General features: G+C 37.4%; 1 protein-coding gene across 1 annotated transcript in view; it reads right to left on the bottom strand.

The window, feature by feature from the left end:
• LRBA (LPS-responsive vesicle trafficking, beach and anchor containing) overlaps positions 1-19,767 on the bottom strand; it is a 123,738-nt gene that overhangs the window by 37,706 nt on the left and 66,265 nt on the right. The window contains 8 exon segments of the mRNA XM_009869541.1: positions 4,836-5,274; positions 5,907-6,075; positions 7,361-7,468; positions 7,864-7,991; positions 9,241-9,421; positions 9,828-9,981; positions 11,305-11,480; positions 12,556-13,584. Of these exon segments, the coding sequence (XP_009867843.1) occupies positions 4,836-5,274; positions 5,907-6,075; positions 7,361-7,468; positions 7,864-7,991; positions 9,241-9,421; positions 9,828-9,981; positions 11,305-11,480; positions 12,556-13,584 (2,384 nt within the window).

Below are 19,767 nucleotides of genomic sequence, written 5' to 3' on the forward strand. Positions count from 1 at the left end.
AATGGTTTTAATCCAAACCCAAGAGAAGTTAGTCTTGTTCCAGGCTACCAGAACAATGCTCACTGCAGTGGGCAGTGGAACGATGCCCTGTGTAAGGAGCAAAGGACCAATAAAGAGGATCAGAGAGTTATTTGTGCCTCTACTTTGTGTGCCAGGAAAGCAGCCTGCCATGTCAGTGTCATTCCATGAGTTCTGCTCTCTGTAGATAATACCCATTCTCACATCCTCCTTGAAATACCCAAGGAAAAAAGCAGAATAAGAGACTCTCAAAACCATAGGAGAATGAGGGGGAGGGAGAGGAATGAAGGGGGGAAGAGAAGAGATGATAGAAAGAACACAATCAATTTAGTAAGAGAATTTTAAAATCAGCTTGGCAGAGAGAAGACTTCAAATGGTTTGCCTCTCCAGCCCCTGCAGAATGCAAATTGCTACCGTGCCAAATGAGCTGAGCTTCTCATCTCAGCATACGTGCCTTGATCGGCAGATCCCCCTTTCTCATATTCTGTCTCTACCTGTACCTAGTAGACTTAATTTTGTTGAAGACAACTTGTTTTTTCATGTTTGAGACCCAAATGGATGAATTCTAAAATGCACCTATTCCATATAACAAAAAGGGACTTTGATTTAACTGAACCCAAATATCACAACTAACCAAACCAGATTCACACGACTACTGGCAAATGTGTTAACGTAGGCTGAGCCAAACTAAGCAGCTTATAGATGATGTTTCAAAAAGATAAACAAGCTTATTAACATATCTGTTCTATAACTTACAGCACAGCTGCAGATTTAAGCTCTACAGTACAAGACCATGATTTAAGAGCCTATATTCCTCTGAACTCTCAGCATCAGCTTCCTGTAATGACATGATTATTGAATGTTTCCACAAAGAGCAGTAGAAGCCAGGAGAGACCAAGGTTTTATTTTAAATTGCACAGTAAAAATGGCAAGCGATAGGTTATGGGTTTTACTAGACTAACTGAAGAGGAAAAAACATCTTTTTTAAATCCTAAGCTTTTATTATTTTTATTTCTGTTTTATTTAAATTTGCTTGCATTAGCTCCCCCTCCTTCTCTGTAAGATTACTACTAAATAAGAAAACTGCTGGTTTAGGATAAACTGAAATTGGAACATTAACTCATGTCCCCATGGATCTTGGGAAAAAGCCAATGCAAGTCTTGAACTTTATCATGATAAACCCCTGGCACCCACTAATCACAAGATTGTATCTCCACATAAGATAAGGGGAAGATTTTTGGCATGGGAATGAACACACACACCTAGCTGTTTGCAAAGGCTTGCAACCTGGCAGCCTTTCAGTAAGGTTTCACTCACATAGCTGTTACTGTATACTCTCCAGCTATGGCTGGGAAGTTGATAATCCTTAAGATATGAGGAGAGTTTTGATTTCTGACACAGCATTCCTGAGATAAATGCAGGATCAGAGAGATGCTTTGAAATTCCCAGAGATATCCCACCGGCAAACTGCTACATGGGAACAACTTTTAACAAAGTGTCTTTTAAAAAAAAAAAAAAGGAAAAAAATTGCTAACTCACAGAACTTGTGTTTGCCATCAAACAATATATTAAATGTAAACCAGACACAGAAAACAAGAGAGCATCCCAAAGCTTGTTCTTCCAAACTTCCCCAATGTATTTTTGTCTACTGAGAGATAAGAGCTACTCTTTCCAACTCCACTATAGTTTGCTGTAAAACGGTTTCTTTTGCTGGTACAATTCCTTCCCACAGTTGTCATTAGGTGTCATTTCAGAGCATCAACTTGTATTTTAAGCAGAGTCATATTGTATAAAGACACAGTCACCTTGAAGTGGTCATGAAACATTCCTGCCTATATAACTGAAATATAAGTGTTTCATATGCACAGTTTTTCATCTTTTTAATTGACGTATTAGCTAGTTAGCAACATACCTTACCATAGATCAACATATTTAAAACAGATGCAAGATGGTGCATGTCACTACCAGGCGATAATTGACTAGGGGTAAGACTTCTACATCATTAAGTACACTTTTGTCTACCTGACCAAAAAGAAATGAAAAACTAAGCCACCTTGAAACACAGAGCCACTGACATACCGAGGTCATATGCAACTGCTGAAGGACAAAATATTTTATACTAGCCCACAGTCTTTTCCTCACATACTTAGCCCAACCTACTAAACATGAAAAGTCATGGGAAGCTAAAGGCCACAAGTTATGATCGTGGAGCAGTCCAGAGAGCTACATAAACTCCCAGAAAACCCCTCTGCTCTCCCATTCACAAGCACACAGCTGTCCACTGCTTCAGTCCACACACCCCTTCTACTCCTCTGCATATATTCCTTCACCAGACCAGCTTCCTTTCAGTATCTGATACAGGGCTAATGTCTCAAGGTTAAGTGAGAAAATGCTGAGAGTTGTGGTTACAAACAGCTGGCACTCTGGAGATGGGAAAAGGAGAGAAGAGTCCATCTGGGGCGGTGCAGCACGTAAAAGGGCAAAATGGCAAGCAGTTCAACTTTTCAGCAACTTGCTTTACAAAACACACTGCAATTTAAGGCGTTTTTGTTATTTGAGTGACTGTGTAACTATACAAAAAAAAGAACAGAACTGGCCAATGCCCAGTATTGCATTAGAATGTATGTTACTGAATTAAATCACAGTTTCCTCTGATAAGAAGGATTTGTAGGCGTAATCTACCTATGTCGGATATCGGCACTGCAAGTGCCCAATTATTTCCTGTCTAGTTAACCTGCTTTACACCAATTCAAATCAGATTTACACAGGCAGCACAAATCTTCAGTTTTAGCAACAGCTAAAAAATAACTCCAAAATGCAACATACATTTGCGTACCATGTCTCCAGACAAATGTTATTTCATATCTCTACCACTCAGCAACGAACAATAACAATTTCCCATGGAAAAAGACTAGTCACAGACTAAAACACGAGGCTATTTCTCCATCAATTGCCCACATAATGCAAAGAGCAATGAGAGGGACTTTTTAGGATGTCGAGTAGTGGTAGGACTAGAGGGAATGGATTAAAACTAGAGATGGATCGATTCAGATTGGATGTTAGGAAGAAGTTCTTCACCATGAGGGTGTTGAGACACTGGTACAGCTTGCCCAGAGAGGTGGTGGAAGCCCCATACCTGGAAGTTTTTAAGGCCAGGCTGGATGCAGCCCTGAGCAATCTGCTCTAGTGCGGGATGCCTCTGCCCATGGCAGGGGTTTGGAACTAGATGATCTTTAAGGTCCCTTCCAACACTGACAATTCTACGATTCAATGGGGAACTGCTAAAAGCACTTGGGCAGCAGCAGGGAAAGAGGCGTGAAAAGTTCTAATTCAGTGTCCCTCTTTTCCCAATTTTCCCTCTCTGCTTCCACACTCCCTCTGCTCCCAAAACAAGTCCTCCTGTTCAGCATCGCAAGTAGAATGCAGTATTTACTTTGAGACAAGAACAAGGGAGCCAAACACCAAAAACGCCATCTGCACCTAATCTAGCCAGACAACCGCCACCATCTCTTCCCTCAGTAGTGATACCGTCATCGGAGCCAAGGAGATATGCTGTGACAGCTGCATACCCACCCCTTCTTGGGTCATCTAAGTTTGTCAGTTCAAGCAAAGCAGACACAGACTGCAAAGGAACAAGCAGAGGATTGGGTGCTGGCACATTAACAAGGAATCCCCTTGCACTAGGATCAACTGCAGGATTTCTGCATGTGACTAAGGCTTTTCCAGAGGCAGGAATTCTACAGGATACTTTCTTTCATTCTTCCTTTTCTTTGTTGTTTTGGGGAATCCTGGAGAGTTAAAAGTCAGTGAGCATAATAAAAGACAATGCGGTCTACTGAGAAAAGATAAGGAGATAAGGAGACTGCGATGTAGGGCACGCTGAAATTTTTATCAGGAAAGAGGGACTTCAATCTAAAAGAAAACGGAAGAGAAACAAAGCAGAAATGCTCCCTTTTAAAGCCAGCACAGCAGTTGAGTATTAAGAAAGGCAGATATTTAACACAAAACAAAATTTTAAAAACTATCCAAACAACAAAGCAAAAAAAAAGTTTAGGGCTATACCTACTGAATGAAGCCTGATACATTTAAAATAGTCTGCTAGCACCAGGAGGCAGCACACAGATGCATTTTTGCAAATGAATACAGGAGCATTCTATGGGCAGAAGGACACCTAGATGATTACTCCATTGTTTTCAATCCATTAGTAACTATTCTTAAAACAGTACTCCTTTGCAGGCCCACAATAACAGAAATAGATAAAGCTGTGTGATCAATACACCAGCTAATCTACAGATCATTACTTAAAGGTCTCAGGAAATAAAAAGGACACTAAATAACTTAAAGGCTGGCTACATATGCACAGTACAGCAGCACTCATCCACACGTGCTGCAGTTAGGAATAGAAGCGAAATGACAGAAGAACAGCTTACACCCTTAATATTTTCGTTTACTCTCATTGTTATTTCTGGGCAATTTAATGGCCCTCTTACCATACCACTTCTAAGCTGTAACATATACAGAGACAGGAGAGTAAACTCTTAAAGAGGTGCTGGCAGTCACTAGTCACTTTTCCAGTCTTCTTTTCCAGCATAGCAGAGCATCCCACGAACAGCTGAGTGTACCTTTGTGATGAACCTAGGTGAAGTTGCTGAACTTTGTGGTCAAAGGTTCTACTTGTAAATCAAAGCATCTTGATTACATTAAGTACTAGACGACACCATACACTACATATGGTGGACTGAAGTGTTATAGTATCTGTTCCCTACAGATATCTTAAGCAAAATGAAACAGCCCGAGTATTTTAGAACTTACATTACCTGTCAAAGGAATGGAACTGTACAGGGTGCTCAGCAGCTCCGTCGCCAAGAACTCCAAGGAAGGTTGGTGGCAGAAGAGCAGCATCCACTGCAGTCCCATCAGCTGGTGTGCTTACCAAGCTTCTCAGGATGTCCTTCACGTTGACATTTTTTGCAGCTGGCACCGAAGCTGCAGGCTTACTGTCCTCAGTTCCTGTCTCACTTCTGCCCTCCTGGGATTTATTTACTTCTAGTGAGAGTGTGCATAGTACTTCACTGATTGCATCTGGACCTGCACTGACATTAAGAGGTCCTGCTTCAACAACACTACTGGAACTGTTTGTTTGCCCTGAAGCTGATTCCTCCCCAAGACCAGAATCCCTTCTTTGCACAGATGTGGTACTTTCCAATTCTTCAGTGGAGGCTGAAGCACCGACAGCAGCAGATGGGTTTTCTGCATCTATTCATATTGAAAGAGAAAACACACTTTTAGTTCATTATTACCAGAATTGCATTCGCTCCTAAAGAAGTAACACCAGTACATAACAAGTAACACAAATCTATGTATTTCCTCTTGCCTACTTAGAAATTTAATATTATCTGTAAGTACCTAATAAGAAACAAACAAACAAAAAAAACCAGAAAAAAAACGAAAAATCTCCTTCTAATTTCTGAGAAGCCTGAAAAGTTACAACATCTAAAAAACGAGAGAAGGAAATAGAAGATATTGACTCAACAGTCGAAGAATGAAAATTATCTGATTGCCCTATGGAAGACTAGCAGAAAGAAGTCTTGCAGTGGAAAGAAAGAGCTGCCAGTCTATGCTTACGCATACTTAACCTTATGCAAAATTCACAACAAGCATTGGTAAATACTTTGCTACTTCAGTGAGATTAACCAACTCTACACAGCACAATCAACCTACAGATTAGGTTCTTCTCAGACTAGAAAAACACACACACAAATACTATGATGTTGTTTATTTAAGCACTTAAAATGTGCATATTCCTATACAATTTCACATGGACTTGTACTGAATTTTAAGATGCATAAGCAACATTATTTCATTTGGCCAAATAATTAACAGTTCACCTGTAGCAGGGGTTTCATTTTCATTCTCTGATTCCTTGAATGACTGGCTCTGGTTTGGTGGTCGTCTTTCATTCTGGGGTTCCAATATATCTCTGTATTTCGAAACCATGAGCACAGAAATAAAATACACAACAGCCAAAGCCAAAAACTGAGCCTGTTTACTATCCTCCTGTAAAAAACACACACACAGATATTTCCATTACAATTTCAGCCGCATGTTTATTTTTCTGTAAAGTATGCCCAGCGCTACCATAAACAGACCGAGAGTAAGCTGATATGTCAACAATGGAAGAACAATATTCTCCAGTCACAGTTTGTCTCACCTATAAAACTAGGGAATACAGCAATTGTATTCAAGTGGCACTAATCCTTTCATTTTTCATTTATAAATATGACAACTTTGACTATGGTTGTGTGTTTTGACTACCTGCTTCAAATTAGTGCAGGGACAAAGTCCCCTTTCCTTATAGGTGTTTCCTCTGCTATTAAATGTGCCAAGATATTAACGGCACTTGCTGTGAACAGATGGGGCTTTGGGCAACTTGGCCAAGTGAGAGGTGCCCCTGCCCACAGCAGGGGGGTTGGAACTAGATGATCTTTAAGGTCCCTTCCAACCCAAATCAGTCTATGATTATTTTATATTTGCCACCAGTATGGAAGATTCACTTACTCTTTCCCACACTGATAGTTAAGAAGGGGTTGAAACAAGCTTGTTTCAATCAATAATTGCTATAAAGATAAAAACCAGAGATCCTTCGCTATTCTGGACAGAACAAAAGTCACTGTGTAAATCACTATACTTGCAAAATAGTCCAATTATTGTGAAATAAGTTCTGGTGTCCATGCTTTTGGCCACCAATGAGTCATAGACATTATAGCTGCTGTACTTGCTTACAGAGGTATTTTTTTAAGGCAATCAATCTCAATTTCCTCATCATCAGCTACAAAGTTGCTGACACAGGACAAAGATATTTTTAGTCAATTCAAGACTAAAAAAAAACCTATGCATATTTACAGCACATGCACACAAATTGGTTCCTCTGAGGGGAAGTAAAGGAATTAGAGATGACCTTTAATTTCCAATTAAGTAGAAAGATACTCGATTTTCAAAAAGTACACATCAACATCTTTATGATACATAGTATACATGAGCTGTTTGTCTATGTGCAAGCATGTGGAAGTATATATTTGTACTAAACATCATATACATAGTATAAAATAGGCAAAATTCCAGAGAATTAGCTCTTAGGAACACAACAAAGAGTGGACATTTTCACCTCTCCCTCCTTCCAATCCCAACTACTACAACAGCTGCAGAGTATTCCTAATTACTGCAACCAGTATTCAGGTTTCCTAAATTCTATTCAGCAAAACTGTGTGACACATAGCATTCAGCAAACAGATATATATGCAGGAATCTAGCTACAAAGAAAACAACATTATTTGTAACTCACTATGTCTCTGAACACTACTGCTCGAAGTCGATTAATATCCATATCCTGCAGAAGTCTGTCATGGTCTCGTATTGGAGAAATGCCACCAGTCACAATGTCCACTGGACTCTAAAAAAAAAAACAAACAAAAAACCAACCACCACAATTGTTTCAGATTCTGTTTTTAAAAGCATGCTAACAAGAATCATTAAGTGTGTGCAATCACCCACTGTAAATCATACTGTCATAACCAGAGCACAAAGATAGGCTTTTCATCTTTGCAGGAAGAAAAACGTGGCAAATTCTTGTGACAGATTTATTTCACTGTGGAAGGTTAAATATGTAAGTGCTAAATTTGATATGTAAATGTTAAATTCACATCTTGGAAAAACTGCGTCAGGATTTCCAGTGTTCATGCCCTTCAGCTCCATTAAATTATCAGTGGTGCGGGTGTAAGTTTTTAGCCCTCTGTACTGAGTAATAATTATTGACTTTCCTGTTTTTGAATGTCATCTTATACTTGCCTTTGCTGCGGACTTTCCTGTTCCTACAAAGCCCTGCACTGGTTTTGGGTTCTTCACAGTGTCTCCAACAGACTTCATCTGTGCATGCTGCTGACACTCCAAGCAATTTCTTACAGCTACTGCACATACTTGAAGGGAAAAGAAATGTTAAGAATTACTCCAGGAAATAGCATTGTCTAACACATTTCTGTTTATCACTTACACTAGAAAGTTGAAGCACATCAGTAAAATTGTATTTTTGCTTCCATAAATTTTAAATAGTTGCAAAACAACGCTCAAAATTCTTTAATAATTTATAACTAATAATTAACACTAAACTATTAGAAGATGTATAGTATAACTAATGGATACTTCAAAGTGAGTAATTTAGCATCCCTCATTGAAATTTTACCATGCATACAACCACGGGGCATGGAGGGTGAAGACAGCGAAATCTCACAGACTAGCAAGGAAGAAAGACAAGTGATACACTAGAGAAACAAATGTTTGCTTCACAATGCTCTGTTACTCTTGGGCTAAATATTCTGAAGTTATACGATTAATTTTTTTTAGCTTCAAAATTGCACCTGTTTCATCTTCTAATATTATTTTCAAAGGAAAAAAGAACTACCCCACCTCTATACCTGTTTGCATCCCATATATCTTGTTCTACCTGCACAAAGTTTTAATTGCCTAGAAAGGGAGAGGAAGGCTAGTTACTGTTGAGGCTCTGAGCTGCTCTGGCACTCATGCAAATTAAACTTTTCATTACAATAAGTCTGACAGCATGCAACTAGCATGAAAACTCTCTACCTGTATTAACTAACTGAACCCAATCATGAACTTATATGCTCTCACTTTCAGAATAGTCATTACTTTTTTAGATGACCACTTTCTTTCAGTTCAATTTGATGCAAACATACTACAATACTGGATACAACTACTGCCCAATTTGAATCCTACTCTTTAGAAATGCACATCTTTACTTTTCACTGTACTTACATCTACTGACCTCAAGATTTAAACCTCTTTTCTCCATATTATAAAGGTTCACGTTTCTGTATACAGTACAAGATTTCTTTTTCTTAAAGCTGCTATATTGTCAGCCTTAACTATTTGGGGAACTTTGGCAAAAGAAATATTTTCATGGATAAAACGGAAACATGCATCCACGACAGTCAGGCTACCAAACTTAAGACTTTATTTTATTTAAACTCTTTAAAAAGGAAAAGAGCCCCATTGATATGCATTGCAGAATACAATAAAAGATCTCAGTGCTTTTTTGACTAAAATTTATCTTGATTTAATGAAAACAGACAGGAAAAAAGAAATAAAGCCAACAATTGCTAACTAGTAGCAGCAAGCTCCTATGCTCATCAAGTGGTTTTATTTGCTTACCCAGACGAAGACACTGTCGCAGAATTCCTCCAGATGACATATTTTTCTCAGATTCAATTTCAGTGAAACCAAGAGAGCTTGCAAAAATTAGCACATCCACAAGGTTGATTAATCTCTGGAGAAATGTTAAAGAGGCTTCTACCGAAAGTCCTTGAGTAGGCTCAATGTTCTCCAATTCATGCTACACAGAGGAAAAATTGAAAGCAACATTTACTTCTTCGCAAAGGTGATATTGGTAGAACTTGAAGAAAATGGTAATCTGGAAGTCCATTTGCATCCACACTTAAAAGTAATAATTAGCAATATTCTAGGAACAATTATTAATATTGAGATTTAACCCCACTCCAGACCACTGTGGGACAATCAAGCTCAGCAACTTCTTTTCATGTCTTCAGGCAACAAGGGCAGGCATCCAATTGATATTAGGGAAAGCACAGAGGCAGCAAAGGGAGGAGAGAAATGCTTGTGGAAAAAGCCCACATGCATTCCTGTTTCCCAAAAGGATAGGTATAATAGTTAATACATTGCATACAGAAAAACATCCTCCTGCAAGAGACAAATTTTCAAATAAAACTGAAATTTCTTACAGTAGCGGATGTGGCAGCAGAAAGCAATGGCAATATACCACCACAAGCCATGATCATGTTGTCCATCACTTGAGAGATGAGGTGAATTGTGTTGTGCACAAATACGACGTTGTCACTGCTATTCACAAAGTCCATCACAGTCTTTGTAGAATGGCTGACCAAAAAAAATTTCATTTAAATCAGAATACAGCTTTATTTTTGATGTATTTTATCATCTTTATGCTTTCATAAAACTAACACCAGACAGTTAGCAGTGGGGCAGCAAACAACTCATGACCATAAGGGTCAACTGATGTGCCTTAATCTAAACCTAAAACCACCTTCTCTTTCTGTTCTTCAACCTTTCCAGATCATAGCTTGCTAAAAACATCAAGATCTGTGCTAATCATCATTTGAATAAAGATAGATTATAAGCTGATCTATTAATACTTGCTATAGCAAAAATCACTGTATCAGGCAGTACAATAAAGTTTTCAGAGAGTGTGAACTAGAACTTAAATCTTTGGAAAAATAAAGCAAATAGTAAGGGCTTTTTAGAGAAATTAAAAATCAACAACACACAAAAATCTTAAATCCTATTAAACATGGAAATACATTTTCAAAACAGAACCTAAATTAAAAATATATTTTAGCTATATGTCCTGATGGCCTGAGAGGTCAATTTAATCACATCCTAAAAATTATAGTCAGACAAAAATATACCTCTTCAAGTCGTTTTTTTTCTTCATCCTTACATTCCTTTTTATCTGGTCAGTATAACTATATGGTTCAGTTTAAATTTGACATTCACTAGTGCAAGCTAACAATAGTCACCACTCTTAAGTTATTAAATCCTGAAATTAAAATACAGAATTGCTACTGTTTTTGAAGTTTCCTTATTTTACTAAATTCATCATTGATGATTACATTACATTGATGATTACATGGCGTCCCTGGCGGCAGGGAGGCTGGATTAAAATGATCTCTAAGGTCCCTTCCAGCTTAAGCCATTCTTTGATTCTATGATTCCAAATCCTGTTATAAGTTATTTATTAAATGCATAGAACACCTCTTTGTTCACAGAATCCTATCAAAGCAGCAATGCAGTTTGTGTAAATACAGAAGAAATAAATACTATTTGGGATAGATTTTTTTTTAGTCCATATTTAGATTCTAATAGAAGATCCAGGTCCTTACATATATTAGGAACATGAAAATAACAGTCCAATAAAAATTAACAGCAAGACTGCCACTGACTTAGATGCAGCCAGGATTTCAGTTAAAACATATGTACAGGCCCTCAACCAGTACACAATCTTTAAAAAAAATATCTGAGAAGCTTTGGGTATAGGTCACAAATTAAGTAAGGCTACTGAATAATGAGTAAAACAGTAGATGTGAAAAGTTTGAAGTAAAACAGTGAATTTTATGCAGTTTCAACAGAATCTCAAATTAATTAACACTGAAAAGCCAGTGTAAATTATTCCATATAATTTACCTTCTCCACATCTGTATATCTGTTTCTATGGAAAAGAGTAAGTCTGTGAGCAAGCGCTGATGCATCAGTGACCACTTAAACTCAGGGATACGGAACACAGTTGACCTAGAGTCTCTTCTCTGCCCATCTGATGTAGCAGCCAGCTCTTGTCCTGAAGAATCTTGCTGCCTTGAGGTCTGAACGCGCAGTTTGCAGACAAGAAAAAACCCACCACCAACAACAAAACACAAAGACACACAACCCCACAATAAGGTTATTAGTTTCCATGTTAAATATTCAAGAAGTTTAGACTGCATACACGGTTACAAATAAGGCTAAAACTATTACACAAATGCTATTTGTTGAATATACCAAACCTACAAACTAGTCTACGGCTGCTCTACCACATGGGTCAGTCTAGGCATCTGCAAGTAGCAACTCAACCTTACCACAGGGGGAGCATATGTTGCTGTAGGCAGTGGGTTTCCTCCTTTAAGGAAGAATGGTGCAGAATGAAGAGCATCCATTAGGAGGTATCTCTGCAGAAGGGAAGTAACTCAGATACATGACTATTTAACCATGAAAAGCTGAGTTAGAAACTAAAGGCTCAAGGGGTCGAGTGCTGAAGCATCCTACAGAAGCCCAGTTTTAAATTGCACTTGCATAAAAAAAGGTAGGTCAAAATGATGGGGTGATAATCCTATCAAATTTTACAGTTTCAAACATACTGCAAATACAGAGCGTGTATACATATATATATATACTGGTACAGTAGGTAGTGTGAAAAATATTTTCACAAGTTCTATCAGGATACAAAAGAAATTTAGTGCTATTTTTTGTTATGCACAAGCAACATTCACTTCTCAATCATTATAAGAGTTGGGATTTTAAGAGATGAGATTGAAAGAGTCAAAGAGGAGGTAAGTAAAGAACCAGAAGGAAATTCTAGATTTCATCTAGAAGTTTCATTCAATTCTTCAAACTTAAGAAGTACCAATACTGATGAAGTGTCTATCTAGGCAAATACTCAGTCTCCATTAGCATCCCTAAGTGGACATGCAAAGAATAAAATCTTAGAGACTTTTCAGTACACAAATTAGTAAGAATTACGGCTACTTTAATCAAGGGTTGAAAGTATTCTTTAGATAACTCATAAAATCCGTACATATGAAATCCCAAAAACGTGTATGGGCACATTTGTTCAAAAATTTCATAAAATTAGAACTCTCTTTTATTTTTAAACTAAACAGAAGAAAGACAACTAGAATTTACCTCGGGTAAGGATCTGGGCGGCAAAGATGTCTCCAGACATGCATGAGCTTTCAGTTCCAGTCTTTCTGTATCTGATGCAACACTAGAAACATCAAGCTTGGCAATTCTTTTGTCAGAGGCTCCAGCAGGCTCTGGCATATGTGCATTTGCATTTTCATCAGCTGTTTTGGTTTCACTACAAAGAACCTTTTCTTCCTTCAGCTTCTTCTCTTTCGAATCAGGTTGAGTCACTACTTCCTGAACTGCAGAACTCACTGTTTCTGGTGAAGAAGTCAGTTCTTGTTTTTGCCCATCCACGCTTGCAGTATCTTCAGCTTTCAAAAGCACAGGTTCAGGTTGCTTCGCTATTGCTTTTTCCTCCTTTGTCACTTCGCTTTCATCAGAGCTATGTTTCTTGTTCTTTCCAGCAAACTCTTCTGAAGGTAAAGGCATACTACTTTCCTCTTTCAAATCAACAAAATCATCTTCATCTTCCACCTCTACTGCTGATTTTTCCAGCCTTTCTGGACTTGGAGGAGTTTCTCTTTCCGAAGCAGTTTGCATTGCTAAAGAAGCAGCAGTGACAGCTCCTGTTTCTTTCACAAGTTCATCAGCTTTGCTCAGTGAATCTTCAATTGCTTCAGCTATTCCAGTACTGATTTCTGAAACACTAGGCTCTATTCCTTCTGGTTCCGGAGAAAGTTCTGCACAAGGCGCTGCTTTTAAATCCTGCGTAGTCTCCCTGTCTTCCGCATCTAACTCCACCTTACGATTAGACACTGAATGAATTTGTTGGTCACCACATGATGAGGTATTTGTCTCTTCTTTTTCAGTACTGCACTCCCTATCCTCATCAATAACGCCAGAAGGAGCAGCAGCATCTTCTTTTACCTCCAAACGTTGTTGCTTTCCCTTGGTTTCAGCTTCTTTGCTAACTCCAGAGATTGTTCTAATTGGAGCTGAAGAACATATTCCACTCCTTTCACTTCCTTTCCCTTGATACTCTTTGTACATTTGAGAAAGACTTTCTTTGTGCATTTCAAAAGTTACCTAAGAGAGATAAAAGTACATCAAAAGTTATATATTTAATGTTTCCTCAGAAAAAAAAACAACCTGAAATCATTGCTCAAATCATAAAGTTACATTTATATTTGATACTGTCCTCATGATAAATAATTTAAAAAAAAAATCATGCCAGAGAGGAAGTTTATCTCGAGTGTACCTGTTACTCCTAGACAAAAGAGCAAAAAAGGGGAGGAAAAAAAAGAAAAAAAACAGAGTAAAACTCTACACAGATTCTAAGGACAGCAAATTAAATGTTTACTGGAAGTACTCAGAGTTTTAAAGACTCCTTCTAGTGAAAGAAGTAAAAACATTTGAAGTTATTATGTGTAGTTAACACTTGCATTATTTCCTAGGCTAATTAGTCTTCTGTAATTAGAGTTATTTTTACTACTTGCATACATGTAATTGTATAGAACGCAGACCAAGATGTGACAGCATAACATCCAAAGACTTAGAGAACTTGAGATAGCTGACAATCTCAATTTTTTTGTTGGGGGTGACAGACACTGTGACAAGTAGCACAGGCGCTTGCTATAGCTGAGGGTTCACATCATTTTAGCACCTGCAGAATGCTCAAGAATTCACAAAGATAAATAAATTTCTAAGAAGTTTACATAAAAGTATATAAGCCCAAAAGGTGAGAGCAGAGAAAAGTATGTAACAAAGCCAAAATTCTGGGGGGATCTCCAAATAACACCTAAATTTTTCCAGAGAATACTTCCTCTGGTGAATGAAATTCACCTAGTCTAAAAGGCACATAAGAACAGCAACACAATTCGGTTAAAGAGAGATCTTCCTGCAGATGAGCTGAAAAAAAAGTATTATACTTTTTAAGTAAATAAAAAAACTGCAGATAGAAAACCTCTTTATATACATACTAATAAAACTAATTTGCCCAAATAAATAGCTGTGTGTCAAAAGAAAATCTCACTAGACTAACTCAAGTTTCTATTACACTGTCATTCAATTTAGTTTATCCATACCTTTCTATTTAGAATTTAGAGTCATCTTCTATAAAGGAAGTGTTTATTTATCTGTAAGCTTTGTTCTCAATTTTCCCAACATACAAGCCACAGGTGAGGGGGGGGTTATTTTTTTTAATCCTTTTCTTTATCACAAACATTTTCCATAGACAAAGCAAAGCAGTATGCTTTACTAAATATATGACTCTACATTTTCTTATTCTCTTACATACTGAACCCATTCATTTGGGCCTTCCCTAAAAATTCCATGTAGATGGTATTCAAAGTGACAATTATTCATTAGGAGTATTTTCTTTAAAGATGATGCAAGTAAGTAAAAAAATAACTTGACAGGCTAAAAAGGTACTAGAAAGTATAGTTTACAAATCAGAGAGGAGCAAAGAAAGAACAAAGGTAAAAAGAAATATTCTTGGCAGACTGTGTTGTCAACATTAGCCTTTCAACATAATGTTTTCTCCATCATTCAAACATAAATTACCTTAGAAGCAGTGTACTATTCTAACACATGACCTGAAACACGTTATTTATTCAAGTCGATTTAACTGAAACTTGCTAGTTTCTAGCAATAGAACTGGGATATCTCCCGCTTTTTGCAATTTTTTATTAAAAAAAAAAAATCTTCCTGTACTAGTTTTAAATCAATCATGCACAAACAAAAAAGTGAATTATTACAAATGGCTGAAAGTTCATCCATCTATCACAATGGATCTATAAAGAATTTGAATACACGGTATTGCTAAATAGAGAGTGTGTGTGGCATTATTATTTTAGAAATATTTCCTTCCTGAACTGTACTGCAGTCAGGATGTCAAAAGCAACCCAAAATAGGTCATGCAAAGTTGCTACTTTTGGTCAAATTATTACTTTCCTGAAGAAGAAATCTTGACATTTTGAGCTTATCTTCAGCTGGGTTTCCCTCTTCTCCCTCTCTGTTGCTTCCTCCATTTCTAAAGCTACAGTTACTGTTTTAATCCAACAGGTGCCAAAAGAACATTAAACAGATACAAATAATATCGTTTTACTTGAGCAAAACTTAACAGGTGTGGTTCTCAGAACGACCCACAGCATGTATGCACATGACCTATGCAGTGCAAGTATAGCTCTAACAAATCTAGCTATTTAGCTACTTTTATTTATTTCTGTCTTCAGCATCAGACTTGTTATCGTATTCATTTTGAAAAAATGAGTCCTCAAAAGTATTTGCAGGCTTTGGCTATACTGCATACTTACTTTTTTAAGACTGTTAAGCTACATCCAAGTATGAGACCTGGATTCTACTCTGGTCACGCACTGCTTCCAAAGTCGTCAAACATGTCTCAGGTTTAGCCTCAAAATCTTACTTCTCTACTCCCCATGAACAAAGGTAAGGCAACAAAGATTAAGATGAGAATGACACTTTTTTCATTGCTTACTTTTTTTTTTTGTGGAAAGGGGCAAATAAGGGAGACATACATGTCAGATTCTATTACTGCCACAGCCATCTTTCCCCAGTACAAATGGGGACAGGCACGATGACAGTAAGATGATCACAGGAGAGCATCTAGAGGGATCTGCTACAAAACATGATTGTCTTCAGTGCTCAAACTTGAGGGCAATGGAGAGTAGTACACAACTCACAGAACCTGTTCAATAACAGCAACAATTCAACCTTAATTCAATGAATCAGAGAGATGTTTTGCAGGGCTGGCAGTTATTAAATCCACCTTGCAAAAAGGGCACATTCACAGTGTTGCAAGAGTTTCATCAAAGAACACTTGATGCTTACACTGATCCTTACAAAAGACAAGATCTAACAGCAATATAAAGTTCAAAGTTCCAGCAGCACTACCTACATAAGTGCTGTGATAAATTACCAGCCTAGTTACATTGCAACCATCAAAAAACATCACTTAAAATGCATGCTAAAAGCATATCATCAGTTCTGCTATAGCTGCTTTTCCATAGCACTTCAAGGAATCCCTGAAGCCAGAAAGCAGCATTTAGTACAGTCCTTGATTTTAACTCACTTTCCGGCACACTGAGCTCAGTAACACAGACCGGATGATGCCATCCAGAAAGTCGACCAGTCTTGGTTTTAGAAACCAAGGATAAAATCTCTTCGAAAGCCTTCCAGTTTCTACTTTCTAAGTACATCCGCATTTCTGAGTTATTAAAAACACCTGAATGAGGAAGAAACACCACGTTTTCACTTTTTTTTTCTTTAATGTACTACAATACTTTTTAAAGCCCAAAAGATGGAGAAGTAACAGGACCATCTAAAAAGAATGAAGTTCTAGAATAAAGGACTTACCCTTTCTGCAGACTTTCCAGCTCTTTAAAAAAACCCCTCTTTTAGCAGTATACACTTACCCTAATCATTATTCAAAAATCTCCCCAAACTACTTTGTCTCTTTGCTCTCTTAGCAGAGTTTCCTGTTGCATGGTTTGCTTTTTCTAATAACCTACATGTGCTACCTTGAAGTTAGATAGGCACCACAGTTATCTTTTGAATGTTAACATGTGGATCAAACTGAGAAGCTTTGTTTTTCCAGCTAAGATCACTGAAAGTTATGAGTTCTACTGCTGCATAGGTTAGAGGTGCACCAAATTTTACAATAAGTTTATCTGTGTCGAGCTATGGTCAACAGTCAAAAATATAATCTTTGATACAGCAATGCAATATAATTTCTGTCTCATTTGAAACAGGATAGACAATGGTTTGGGAGTCAGTACAGAGCAACACTCTGGAAACCAAACTCTGTTCTTCAGGACTGTTAATCACTACAGCTACCAAAAAAAAATAAAAAGTGGCAGAAAGGTCAATATACACCACTTATCTTTACAGATGGGCAATGTAAAATTATGGGCTAGGGAAAATAAATTGGACAGCACATAACTAAAGGAGAACACCACTCAAAAAATACCAAAATCCACTTTAAAAGGATAGTAATTTCTACTTTCAACAAAAGCATCAGGAAAAACACACATCACTTGAACACTGTCTTTTAAATAACAATCCTGTTAAAATTAACAATGTACAAAATTATGAAGACTACCAAAACCATTGTTTTTCAAACACACATTTTGAGTTTGAGGGTTTCTTATTTATATAAAGAGGAAAACAAATTTAAGAAATATTGCTTTTTAAAACCCAACTTTGCCGGAAGCCTTTGTAAACTGTCCTGCTCACTATATTAACTTTTAAATTTGGTTTGACAGGAAACCAAGAAATAGTGATGCCACAATAGAGACCCTGGACAAATCTTCCCCCACACTTCTGTTGCATGACATGGCATTTATGAAGGATATAAATTCAAAGCCCAACAGTACACCCTACAATGAAAGCATCTAAGGTTAAAAGCAGTATCAATGAAAATGCAAAATTAAGTAGAAATTATGAGTACTAAGCACAAAGACAGGGATAGGATATAAAGATATTAAAGATTAAACATTAGGATCTGCAAGCATGCACCAATTTACAAGACAACTGTTAGCTTGAAGAACCTTAAATGTAGTTAAGTCAAGTAATTTTTTATTTTCCTTAAGGCATTTGCAACTGTAAAGCTGTTAATACAAAATTAATTACTAGAAATTGTTCTAAATTAGTGAGCTAAAAGGCCAATCATTAATCTTCACCATCATTTGATGGTTAATCCATAGCTGTTTGCAATGCTGGGAATGCATCTCTACGCACTACTAGTTAAAGACACTTGTGAGCTAATAACTGCAACATTTGCCTCTGCCATTAATTTTAACTTAATTTGACATACAACATTTACTAATTGCCAAGGAGAAAAATTAGCATACAGCAATGAAAAAGGTTAAGATGATTGACATTTGCATTAAGGAATACCGGGAAAATACTTTAAATATACGTTCAGATTTTGTCCTTTTTTTTCATTATCAGGTTGGCAATTTTGTATAGTAAAGAGAGGAAGGGGATGTCTGCCAGACACTTCAGACAGTTACATAGTTCTGCTGTTCCCTTATAGAGTCTGCTCAGTGGAAACCTGCTCCTGTGCTCCTGACACCACCAATAAACTCTTCATAATTCCAGAAAGCGTTACAACTTTTTGAATCTTAACAAGGACTTTACTGACTTGCTTTTCCACTTCTCTAGCAACACTAACTGTTCAAAAGTGGAAACTCATCTCCAGACAAAACCAGGTCTGTTTAGACAGGAGGCACCAATATCTGAAGATGTCAAACCTAAGGTTCAATTCAGCAAAACGAAAGATACAAAGGTACTGTGTGCCCCATACACTAACTTACAGTCTGCAACCCACTGACCTGAGGAATTTCTGTGTTACTTCTGACTGATTCATAGAAGAAAGTTAAGAAAAGCAAATTAACATATGTTATGCAGGACACTACCTATAAGAAGTTTCTAGAAGGAGTCTACGCTTTCACCAAAACAGCATTCACTGACATACAAGAGGCAGGGAGTTTAAGAAAGAAAGAAAAAAAACTAAAGAAAACCACTGTATCAAGACATTCTGCATTTTCATTTAGTAGCTATGCTTTTAGTTTTTTCTCAGCTCGAGAAAAAAATGAGTACATGTAATTTCTAGAATGAGAAACCAAGTACTAGTCAATATAATTTTTTATATTATTTGCTTATCTGCGCTAACAACGCTAAGGTCATGGGTTCGATTCCCGTTCGGTCCCCATGTGTTGCCTGATCTAGTCCAGAGGTGGAATCCCTGGCGGCAGGGAGGCTGGATTAAAATGATCTCTAAGGTCCCTTCCAGCTCAGGCCATTCTATGATTCTATGATTCTATGATTTCATTTTCAAATCAATTCAAGGTACAGCTTACTGTGCACCTGTATGTATGTATGTACATCACATACAAAAAAACTGAAATAGCATGCCAAACATGTATTTGCTCATTTTCTCTAATGTAACTATTGTTCGAGAAACGAGCACATTATCCTCTCAAGATATGTTTTTCCTCTCTATCTCAATCCCTGCCACCATTCCTAAAGCTTGGTTGGCAGTCAGTCAAATTCTGCTTTCTGCACGTGAGATAGCTAGTTAGTAATAAAAATACATCCTAATTCAATGTTTACTACTCTGTGTTGTCATAACACACAGCTCTAGGTCTCAGAACCAGAGAATCATAGAATCATGAAGGTTGGAAAAGACTTCTAAGATCATCAACTCCAACCATCAGCCTCATACTACCACGACTACTAAACCACGCC

This window comes from Apaloderma vittatum, unplaced genomic scaffold (assembly GCF_000703405.1).
Source record: "Apaloderma vittatum isolate BGI_N311 unplaced genomic scaffold, ASM70340v1 scaffold8590, whole genome shotgun sequence".
Taxonomy (NCBI): domain Eukaryota; kingdom Metazoa; phylum Chordata; class Aves; order Trogoniformes; family Trogonidae; genus Apaloderma; species Apaloderma vittatum.